At 39.5% G+C, this 12,377-nt stretch overlaps 1 protein-coding gene across 1 annotated transcript; it reads left to right on the forward strand.

The window, feature by feature from the left end:
- The first annotated feature begins 935 nt into the window (after nt 1-935).
- On the forward strand, nt 936-10,641 carry LOC146700748 (transforming growth factor beta activator LRRC32-like). Its single transcript, XM_085470977.1, has 3 exons — nt 936-1,073; nt 2,671-2,764; nt 6,416-10,641. Exons 1-3 carry the CDS (start codon nt 1,030-1,032, stop codon nt 8,246-8,248), a joined length of 1,971 nt encoding a protein of 656 aa, XP_085327103.1. The 5' UTR covers nt 936-1,029; the 3' UTR covers nt 8,249-10,641.
- The last annotated feature ends 1,736 nt before the right edge of the window (nt 10,642-12,377 follow it).

Below are 12,377 nucleotides of genomic sequence, written 5' to 3' on the forward strand. Positions count from 1 at the left end.
ACAGCATTAGCATCCTTAATACTTTATAACAGATTCAGATTTGTTTGACTAAATGTGGAGTTTAAACACTTAACTTACACAAAAGCCAACGGATTAAGAAACACCTGCTTATATAAACTCGGAGATAGAACGCTTACAAATCCCTTTATAAATTGCATTTTTTCCAATATTCGCGTCCTAAATCAGACTGTAGTTTAGAAACAGTCTGATTTTATTTGTTAAAAATAGCATTTCTGCTTCACATGCAGCGCAATCTATCGCTGAAAATCTCCACCGATGCAGTCAGAGCTCGAGAGCCCTTTATGGAGGCGAGAGTTTTACTCATGCTTTTTTCCAGCCTGTCTAGACACGCAGACATTCGTACAGTCATTTAAAACTGATTGTCTGTATGTATAAACTGGTCTTATTCATTATAATTAGAGCGATGTTTGTTTACAGTAGGGCAGACCAGAGAAAAGCCACATGACAAGTCTGACTTACTCCCACAGTCATAAAAAGGATGTGTGATTTCTCAGCGCACCCACACGTCTCTGCGAACGGTATCAATAAGAGCTGCTGACGTAGAAGCATCAAAAACAGCTCAACTTGTTTAAAAAAATAAAGAAAACATCCATAAAAGGCTGCTTTCCAGAGATTTCAAAGAACGGAAAAGTATTCGGCAGAGCTGAGGCTTAAATGCCTCAGATTCCAAATGGAGTCTGGTGCCTGTGAGAACGTTCAAACTATTCCTCGAGACATCCAATTTTAGGATTAATAGATGGCATTTTTTTTTTTTTTTTGTGAGGTTGGGGAGAGAGGTTAGGGTTGAGTCTCCTTGAAGTTACAGCTCAAAACTAGAATTCCCAACCCAACCCCCCCATATATGGCATTTCCCCGAGAACAGTGGGAGGGAGGAAAGGGGCCAAGCCATGCAGGATATTCTCACAGGATGTGAGGATGGCCGGACAGCAGCCGGCAGCCGTGGGGAGAGGAGCGTCGAGCTGAAAGGAGCGATCGACCTGTGTGGGTGTGTGAGGGTGTGAAATCGATATGGTCAGGAGGCTTGTGAAGATTAATCATCAGCTGAAAGCGAGGTAAAAGTTCATATTGTTGGGCTGTTGCTGCAGAGGTTTTTGGAAGGTTCTCGGGGTCTCGGTGACATTTGTGTACTTGCTTACAGTTGTAGAGGTGGACGGAGTACAAATACTCATTTTGTAGTAAAAGTCCTGCGTGTAAACTCTAAAACAGAAAAAAAGTGCACAAGTTTTACCAGCTACTAACTCAGCTGTATTGCTTGCATGGGTAACACTTCTAAACAGCTCTTTCAAATACTTTTAAATCAGCGTTATGAGGACTTTAAAGGCTGGAAAAGGCTGATTTTCTCTCTTCACTGAGATGAAGTTGCCGTGTACCAACACGTGGACTTGAACTCTACGTGCTAAAATATTATTTTGTGTAATAGAATCTTTTAAAAAGTTGTGATTCTGCCAAAATAAAAGCCTCCTGGTTCACATTTATGCAGTAAACTCCACCACTGGAGCACTGTTACTACTACTACTATCTGCAAAATGTACAAAACTTCCTCTTTTATAGGCGCTCTGGTGTTTCTGAAACTAGGGGTCACAAGCTCTATAATAAGGTGGACTTTTTCCTCACCTTAGTTAATACATCCTACATTACATAATGTCTGATGGCCTCTTTAGTGCCTCAGATGTTTATATAAGTGAAACCATGTGAGGAATTTTGAGGGGAAACATTTCTTTGGTGGATCTGAAATCTGAAGATGTCCCCCTGCCAAACAATGCTCTGTATCTCTTTCATGGTATTAGTGGGATAGTTTAAACAAATGCAGTGAAATTTCCCCGTGGTGGGGCTGGAAGTAGAATGGGAATTAAAATGGGAGGAAGAATAAAAAAAAGGTTGAATGGGAACATTTAAAAGTCCGAAAGTGTGGATCTTTTTTGGCTGCAGATTAACGGCTGTGGTGTTTAACCAGACTGTAAACATTTCCTTTTTTCTATGAGATAAACCTTAAAGTCTATTCGACTTTCATCAAAGCCCTGCAGCTCTGCGATCCGCCTTAAAATCGGAGCAAAAGGCTGATTCATTCAACTTTTTAAAGGTTTCTCTAACGCTAAATGAAGGATGATTGCGTGCTCCAAGCATCACATGAGAGCACTGTGATGAATTAAATTAGAGCAAACTGCCTCCGTGTTTGTCACTCGTGACTTTAAACCATTCTTAGCCTCAAACTGCAAACCTTTTGTTTCCCCCGTAAGTTTCCATATGCATATCAGCTTATCAACCCATCCGGGGCACAGCGTGTCTGCCCTATAAGGTGACATAATGTATTGTTTTGTTTCTAAGTAACCTATCAGGAAACAGTGAAGCGCTATAAGCGTGACTCACTCGCCTCAAACAGTCGCTAATTTTTTAAAAACAATAACAGTACAAAGAGTTAATGGAAACCCTTTTTTTTGGCTTAGTCATTCTTTATGCTAGAAAGAAAAAAAAAACGGCATTCAGATTAATTGCAACAAAAAGCCCCTGTTTTCATTGCATAAAAAAAAGCAACAAAACGCCTTCATAGGTCACACACTGTTACTCCTTCCCTTTTTAGTTACATATACAGCATCCTTCCCACATTCATGTGTTGCTCACTTGTGTGATCTGGACTGTCTGTGCCTGCAGCACCATGGACGTCCTCCAGCTGTTCTTCCTGCTGTTGGTCAGCTGCGTGGCGGCATCCGCGTACCCTCCCCAGCAACCCCCTCCATGCCGAGTTGTAAGTAAACAGAGACGCGCACGTCTGGTCTTTTCTCTGTTTTTTTTTAACGGCATCTTTTCTCTGTTTTTTGTTCACTTACATTTTACATGGTATGTGCGCTTTCTCTGTTCATTCACATCAACTACAGGCAGTTTATTTTATAATTATTTGCAAGTTTAGACCTGAAGAGAGTTTGTTCACGAGTTGCCAGCTTTAATAACTGGGCATTAAAATGTTATTTGTCTTCAGTGGAAGTCATGCTGATAGAGGGTTGGGGTTTTTTTTAAAGCATAGAGGACATGTGTCACCCAGCTTTGCCATTGTGTACAGTGCTGTGATTTCATTTTCATGGTATTTCTGGTGATTGATCTTGCAGAAATATTGCTGTAATCAAATGAAATGAAATGAAAAAGAAAAATGCATCACTTCCAGTAAGCTACAGTACTCGCTTTTCTTAGGAAAGAGCCGGAAATACATAAATAAAGCCTTTATGGGTTAAAGGTTGGATCACGTAGCAATTGGTCAGAGTCATTAGTGTCAGGCTCAGATGTGTTAGCTAAAAATAGCCAGATAGTGAAAGCGAAAGGTGCGTCACCTACATTTGATGTGGTCATCAGTGGTTCTATAAATACCCAGATATCACCGAACTTCTCTGCTGAAATCGGAACGGTTTTCAGAGCATCACACTTTCTGAATGAAGTAAAAAAAAAATCCTAAAGCAGCACAAAGACACTACTGATGACATATAAGGATATGCCACAAATCACACTTTGTACACTTGAGTCTAAGACATTACAAAAAGGCTCTGTAGTTCCCTGAAGTAGCTGGTTAGTGTCGCTCTTACAAAATGTTACTGAGACAGCAGCAAATATTGCATTTGTTAAAGACTATTTTGGGCTGTGGAGTAATACCTATTTGCTTCACTGGTTGGTATACTTTTGGAATTAGAATAAACTAGTCCTCCATGGTATTAATCATTTGTTCCCTCTAAAGTGGGGATGTCTCATGGGCCATACACTTATGTGGGCTTAACTTAAGTGGGCTGGACAAGCGACGCCCCCCACTTCTGTCAGTGTAAAGAAGTTTAATTACACAGTTGATTCCTTAGATTTCTCGATATAAGTAAAAGAAGCGCAAATCAAAAGTATGTCCTAATTTTTTACCACATGATAAAGAAATGTTGCTGCAGTAATTGAAATCCATCAGCATGACTTATAAACTATAAAAAACATGTAAAACTACAGAAAAAGTATATATATGTGTACAATCCATTGAAAAAAAAAGATATGTGAAGAAACTATAACTTTTCTATCATTTTTTAAAATATATGACCTAATTAATTTGGTCTAATGTGAATGGCAGTTATCAATAAAGATCCAAGTCCACAATTTATGCCCCCCTCCATGTTTTTAAAAGCCATCCAATGTGGCTGGATTAGAGTCTTTGCCAGGCTGATTCTGGCCCCCTGGCCTTATGTTTGACACCTCTGCTCTAAGAATTGCTGAAACTACATATAGGTGTGTTTCCACTGTAAAATGAAGAGCTGCTTTTGAGTGTGAGACCACTTTCAAGGTTTTGGTACCAAACCTACTTGGTTAGGTTTAGAAAAGGTGATGCTTTTGATTAAAATCCAGAGTTCAGTCTTAAGAACTCATCATTCGCTTCATTATAAGCTCTTACAAAATCAAAACATTGTAATAAAGGTTTGTGAACAAATGTAGTTTTTATTCTGGAGGACTATCACAAACGGAGGTTCTCATTCTGGACGGTCACATGATGCTGTTTAGAGTCTCCACGATGATGAAGGTGTTTTTTAACCATCGATACTGTTACACAGTAACTGCAGCAATAATGTCCCGAGAAGTATATAAAACGCTCTGTTTAAGAGATCAACAAAGTAGGTTAGAGGGATAGCGATGGCATAAATCTCATGTTTACCAGCCAGGAAACCACAGTTTACAACCTGCTAGGGTTTTTTTCTCAATACAGACTGTTTACTTTTTTAAAGAGGGGCATTTCAGATCTGTATTAGACTGGACCATGAAGAGTAGGCTGGAAAATGGCGAGAGGGGGAGGGTGAAGCATAGCAAATGGTCTGGAGCAGATTTAAACCAAGTCTGCTGCAGTAAGGCCCTCAGAGAGTCACCTGCTTAACCACACTGCATCCTCCAGTCGGTTCGTTGGGTTTAGGCTCTGAAAACTGCTTGGTTTAGAAAAACATTGTGGTTAGGGTTACAATAAACCCATCACCAACAATAAAGCCTCGGCATGAAAAATGACGAGTGCTGTGTACAGCCAAGAAAGCACACTACAAAACTGCGGCACACCAGCGGCTTTGATAAACAAACTCTGTATTTTGTACACTGGGAATGAAATTATGAACGTGGTCACAGTTTCTGGACAACAGTGGAGATCTGTGGTGTGGAAGCGTAAGATACAGTCTTGTTCGTAAATCAGCTGTTAATCAACCGTAAGGAAAAACAAGAGCGGGGGGGAAAAATCCCCGTGTTTGGATGTCCATAGATGCTTTTGCGATTAAAAAACATTGTGTAGTTTTCTCAGTCTGACTTTGTGAAACCAGATAGGTATCTTCCAGCAATAAAGTCTTTCTTGAAAGCATATTTTGGCCTTGTTACAGCAAGTATTTATAAGAGAACTGAAAGTGGTGAGGTGACCGATAATGAGGGGATAGAGAGATGGGAAATGGTTGTGCGACTTTTGTGTCCAGTTTGGTGACATTGTTGCACTAAACACTCTCACTCTCATTTACTGTCATCTCTGAACTGTGAGCCATTAAATAAACCACTAGCAGACCGTAAAACAAAGATCACCTAATTGGGGATGTTGCACTTTATGGTGTTCTAGCCTCAGCTAGTTGAGCACGACTTTAGCAGTTTCTCCACTTTGTTCCCATTATTTACACAAGTATTAGTCATTTTTTTACAGTTATTCTGACTAAATGTGCCGTAAACCGCCTCACGTGTGACTCAGATAATGTGGAGTTAAAGTCTGACTTAGTCTGACATAAGCAGTTGCGTGCCACACGAGCAGTATTGCTAATGAGACGCAAAGTCACGTAGGAAACATACGTCTTTTTTCAATGATAAAACTTTTCTCCAAGTGTGACTGATTTGTTCCTGAGCAGATACGAGATGTTCTGCCATCCAGTTCTTATTTGTTTACAGACAGCTTGCAATCAACAAGGAATGCCCCTTTCACGATACCACAAATACGCCAAGAAGCTAAATGTACTCTGCCTTAGAGAGTAAGCAGAGAGGGAGACAGTTTTATGAGCTGTTTTTGGACATGGGGGTTTGTGGCCATATGGTTTCAATTATAAACTGCACTTAATACCTCAAACGTCTAACAGGGACGAAAGAAGAAGTAAAGGTGTGAGGTGTGTTTTCTTCTTGGTTTAGGAACTTTTTGATTTCTTTTTCTTTTGGTTGGCTTTTTTTAATCAATTCAAAGAGAAATAATCATAGTTTAAACACTTAAAATAAAAATACAACACTGGGTTGTCTTGCTGCCAAGAACATGCCTTGGGCCTTGATACACCGACTCATAAATCGACCCTCCACATCCACATGGGGTCTGTGTTGTGTCATGATCAGTCAACCTGGCTGTATGCCGAGATAATCAGACTCGTGTGTTTGTCTTTGTTCGTAGGTCCAGATGGATGTGTTTTGCAGCGATCTGAGCCTTAGAAGTGCGCCACTCAACCTTCCCGATGTCGTCCAAATGCTGGACCTTTCACGAAACCAGGTGCAGAATCTCACCCAGGAAACTTTAGCATACCACACCAACCTCCGGCATCTGAATCTCCACTCCAATAAGATCCACTTCATCCAGCCCAGGCTCTTCGAAGACATGAATGATCTGAAAATCCTGGATCTGTCCAAGAATCATTTGAATGTTTTTGCCCACTCCAAAACAAACATCGGACCTCTTAAAGCTGTGGAGTCACTGGATCTGTCAAACAACGGCCTGTACACGGGGATGTCAGACTATTTCTTGGCTGACTCTCCCAGGCTGGTGAACCTTTCTCTGAACAGCAATAGCATCACTGAAGTAGCAAAAGATACCTTCAGTGGATCCTTGTCCTTGAGGAAAATCAGCCTCCACAATAATATCATCTTAAAAATTGAAGATGGAGCTTTTGACATTTTATCTCATTTGACCGAACTTGATTTGTCCAAGAATTCAATAAGGTGCATCGACGACTTCAATCTCGACAAATTAAAAGTGTTTAATCTCAGCCAAAACAGCCTGGAGTCATTCCAAAGCGCGCAATCAGACACTCCATATGAACTTGTCACTTTTGACCTGAGTCAAAACAAAATGCTCTTCTTTCCCCGTCTCCCGAAAAACAACTGCCTTAAATATCTGGACCTTTCGAAAAATCAAATCCAAAACATTAAATTCATGGGAAACATAACGTTTAATTGCCTCAGATACCTGGACATGAGTTACAATCAACTCAAAAAAATGCCTGAAGAGTATTTTTCCATGATGGGATCACTGGAGGTCCTAAATGTGAGTAATAACTGCATTACCTCATTTTCTATTACTGATGTAGGCCTTCTACAGAGAGTTAAGGTCATCAATCTGAGCTATAATCCACTGCAGAGTCTGACATTTGGAGAAAACACTGTGCAGTCGCTGGAAGAACTCTTCTTACAAGGAAACGACCTCACAACCCTGGACTATCAAATATTTCAGAGACTCGCCAACATCAAATACCTGCATCTCCAGCAGAACAACCTGCAAGTCTGTGACTCTGAGCCAACAGACCAAAACCACAAGGATCCTCAAAGTTGTGTGTCCTTTTTATCTGTTCCAAAATTGGAGGCTTTGTACCTCTCTGAAAACAACCTGAGGAGTCTGCCCGCGAACATGTTTGCCAACACCCCATTGAAGGTCTTAGATTTGTCCCTGAATCCAGGCTTGGACATGCACAAAGACTCTCTTTCTGGTCTAGAGCACTCCCTGGTTCACCTTTCCATGAGGAAAAACAACATTTCCATTCTAAAAGCAGACTTGTCCTTACTGAGGAGCCTCAAATACGTCGATCTGTCCACCAACCAGTTGACCACTCTACCGACGTGGAGCAAAGAGTCCTCCATTGAGTCCCTAAATTTGCAGAACAACCACCTGGTGACACTGGAGTACAGCACCATCCTTGCTTTGAAGCACTCTCTAAAGACTCTTTACATGGGCTCCAATCCTCTGAGCTGCTGCAGCAACCTCAGATTCATCATCATGGTGCAGCAGTCCGCCGTGGTCATTCCTGACATTGAAACGGTGACCTGCGTTCACGAGGACTACTCTGAGCCGGTCAGCATCAAGAAGGTGACCCAGACAATGTGCCATGGACCACCCGTCCAGAACTATGTTATTACAGTTATAGTGATATTGTTACTTGTGATGATCGTGTTCGTGCTCTTGGTTAAATGTTGCCACTCAAGGAGGCGGAAACATAACAGAGGTTTTAGGGCATAATGAATGAAGGTTGGCCACAGAAAGCCATGAAGGAATTTAAGAAACAGCTGAAGGTTTCAGTCAGACACAGCTGAAAATGTGAATGTAACTTCTGCGGGGCAAACCAAAGTCTCCTGAAGGAACAATGTGAGGCTTTGAGTTGTTTGTACCACTACGAAAAGCTACCATTGATCACTGAGACATCTATCAACAAGCAAGCATTCCTCAGTATCTTCCCAATTGAAGAAAAAAAGAGATTTTAAGGACCTTATGGTGTGCTGAGACACCAAACAAGGCAGTGTGACAATGCAAAGTCAAATGAAAACTACAAAACTGAGCATTTCAAGAGTGATGGCAACTCATAAAAAAGCCTTTTCAGTGACTTGATAACAAGTAAAGACTGCACAGAGCAGATACACTTGGTGCATTGGACGTTAAGCAGCTGTGTGTGCTTGCAGGACACACAGTGGAAACTTGTTTTGCTTTCTGTCTAAACACAACTTTATGGCTAACCCAGTTGTAGAGCCATGACCGCACATTATCTTACTGAATGTAAAATGAAGAATTAACACTAAAAACACTTCCACAAAAGCGTGGCATCAACAAGCGTGCCTGAAATGCAGCAATAAAAGTTATTATAAGTGTTTGGCCTTTTGGAAAATACACTTTGATTTCAGTGTGAAACTTTGCCTTTTTTTTAGTCACTCATTGGTTTGTGGCATTTGCCTTGTGGATGTTAGCTCTGACAAACAGGAAACCTAAATTTGGCTATCAAAAAACAAGCTTGCCAAAGGAAATGTGCTTCAGTACAAATAAACACAGGCTACACCCACACTTTTAAACCTGTGCTTTTTAAAACTGGGATTTTTATTTTTGGAAAAACATCTTCATTCATATCAAAATGTAAAAAATGATCCATGTTGGGGAAATCAAGCCAAAGAGTGCCAAAGAAATGAATAAAACACAGAAATGGGGCTGCATTTTTGCGCTTCCAGCATTTTTTTGTAATGTTTTTTTTTTTAAGGTTAGATTTCTAAAAAGGGAACTTAAAGAAAAGATTTAGCCATTCTAATCTAAGCAAATATCCCCACTTGCTAGCAACTTCTAAGTGTTGCTAGCAAGCTGTCGGCGAAATTACTCATTATCCCACCGAACACGGCAGCTCAGTGTAGCGAAACTTAAGTTTGTTCATGAATTAATGTTAACCTTTTACTTTTGGAGACTACGTTTGCTCTTAAAAATTAAAATTAAAATGTGGCACTCACCTTCACTAACAAAACGTACTTCCGATGACCAGAGCTAATTTCTGTTATAATTTTTGCCTGAAGAGAAGTCCACTGGGTTTTAGTGTAGCGAACCAAGGCAATGCTACAAAAAAAGCATCATCCCTATGGATGGATTATCCCAGAGGAATAAAATAAACACCTTACATATTTTTTTAATCTCATTTTTTTGTGCGTACGCTGGCTTGTTTCCGGCTCATTCTACGCCTTAACTTCATACTGAAGTTGACCTTCTCATTTAAATCACAACAAGAAAGCAAAGTTGTGTATTTTCCCAAAGCGTCACTCACACTCATTTAAGGGTAGAATGAAGGTTTGTTGCAGATGGATCAGTGACTGAGACGGTGAAAGATGAAACGGGGCGAGGGAGCATCGAATCTCAGACAGATGTCTTCACTCAGACATGTTGGAATTTTCCTTTAAGCTAAAAATAAAGACGAGAACACTACTAAAGGTCATGAAACAAGAGGCTCTTTATTCGTGAAGTAGGATTAGATGAAGGTTGTTTTTTTGTTGTTGTGTTTTTTAAGAAATCCAAGCCGTCACTTTAACCTTTATTTATAGTTTGCACTTTAAACTTCCTCTTGTATGTGTGACTGTATCTGATTTTATAACACTATAAGACCTTAATAATGCTACATAGAGCAGAACATATGATGACATAAGTTATTTTTCTTCTGTTTGTTTTTATATATATATTAAAAAAAACTATAAAAACAAAGCTGGAAATATTCCATAGTATGTTTTCCATACTGATACCAGGCCCATGGTGCTCCACCTGTTAATTTGACTGATATGAATAATGTGTTGGCATAACATGAGTGTTTGTGTTGTTTTTACCACATTAATATTATATAAAATGGTAAATCTAGCGCTGTGCTGTTGTTGGCTACACTGGGATTCACAGTTTCATGTGATTTTTACTGTGTTTAATCCTAAAAAGCAAATTATTATTGATGTTATTAGCAAAAACCAAAGTTAAATATTTTTTCTTATCATGCCATGTATTTTTGTGAAGTGTAAGTTTTTATTTTTTTTAGTAAATGAAGGACAATTTCTTAATGTGTGTGTGTTATTTGTTATTTTAACATCAACTCAAATATTGTTATTAAAGATTACACTCTCTGTGTAGTTATGATTTGTTTTTTTAATATACAGCACCAAATGACAACAACAATCACCTCAAGGCGCTTTATATTGTAACGTATAACACTCTCAGAAATGTATCCTAAAGATCCGACAAATATAGCCAAGAGTGTTTCCAGGGCTTTTTAAATAGAGGTTGAACAAGTATTTTGGATACACAGACCTCTACTTAAAGTCTGCCCCTTAAGTGGATTGTTAGCTTTCTTTTTGGTGTATTTTTTGGGTACATGTTGCTCTACAGCTGCAACTGTGCCATTTTTTTATTAACAGTCCAAACTTACATGTGTGCTGGTGCTGGATTCAAATTTGTGAAGACCTGAAACTGACATTTGGGTCGTTTGAGTTATACAATACAATACAACTTTATTTATATGGCACATTTAAAGACCATAGATACACCAAAGTGCTTCTCAATAATACAATAGTATGAAATTAAATTAAAATTACATAAGGATGTGATAGCAAAGTGCAAAGTACACTGTCAGATGAAACAGAGCACTAATTAATCGGCAATGCTAAGTTAAGTAAGTTATTAATCGTAATTTAAAGGATTGAATAAATTCAGACGCTGGAATATCAGGTGGAAGATTATTCCGGTAATACAACAATATAAGTTACATATGGGTGCGATTACAAAGTACAAAGAAGACTACCTGATAAAAACACGAACTAGCCGGGAATGCTAGATTAAATAATTTAGTTTTCAATCGCAGTTTAAAAGATTGAATAGATTCAGATGCGTGACTGTCAGTTGGAAGATTTTTCCAGAGGTTGACTGCAGCACTAGCAAAGGCACGGTCACCTCTGGTCCCTAGACCCTAGGTTGCACCAAGAGCAGTTGGCCCGATGATCTTAGGGCTCTCCTAGGGGTATACAGGCTGTGGAGTTCAGTTAAGTAGCTAGGTGCAATATTGTTTACGATTTAAAAAGTAAGCAATAACATTTTAAAATCAATACGATATTGAATGGGGAGCCAATGTAGGTCAGCAAGAGCCGGAGTGATCGATACCCTTTAGTTCCAGTTAAGAGGTGTGTCGCAGCATTTTGAACAAGTTGCAATCTATGAAGAAGGGCAGATTGGAGGCCCAGGTTAAGGGAGTTGCAGTAATCTAATCTAAAATTAACAAAGGCATGGATATCCTTACATGATATGTAAGGCTTAGCCTTAGAAATTTGACGTAGTAGATAAAAGCTAGATTGTACTACGGAGGACACTTGTTTATCAAGTTTAAAAGAACTATCCAGAAAAACACCTCAGTTGCTTACTGTATCAGAGAGGGAATAAGCAAGGGGCCCGTAAGTATCGACTAGTTGTCCCTGAGGAGCGTGGCTATCAAAGACAATGAGTTTGAGACATATGTGCAAAGCTGGCAATCCATTTCTCTGTAGCAAACAGTGCTTCACTGGAATTGCACCTTGGCCTTTGTTATTTCTTTAATTTAGGATTTTTAAAAACGCTGTATTTTAAAATGACAGTAATTCTAGAGACAGGACTCACACTTGTTTGCAGAGTTAATACTTGACAGTTAAAAAATGTCTTTCCTTGCGCGGTTTTACTTTATGAGTGGGGTAAAAGCTCAACATATTTGTCTTCACCATTTTAATGCTTTAAAACCTGATGTTGTGGGTGAGGGGAGGACCTTACTATGAAACCGCACGCTCACTGCTAACAATGTGATGTCACAAGTCGTTCGCCAGTAGGCACACTCAAGATAAACCTC

The sequence above is a fragment of the Copadichromis virginalis genome, linkage group LG10 (genome assembly GCF_057382275.1).
Source record: "Copadichromis virginalis isolate Kocher_CV1m ecotype Utaka linkage group LG10, C_Virginalis_male_GT1.1, whole genome shotgun sequence".
Classification (NCBI taxonomy): Eukaryota; Metazoa; Chordata; class Actinopteri; order Cichliformes; family Cichlidae; genus Copadichromis; species Copadichromis virginalis.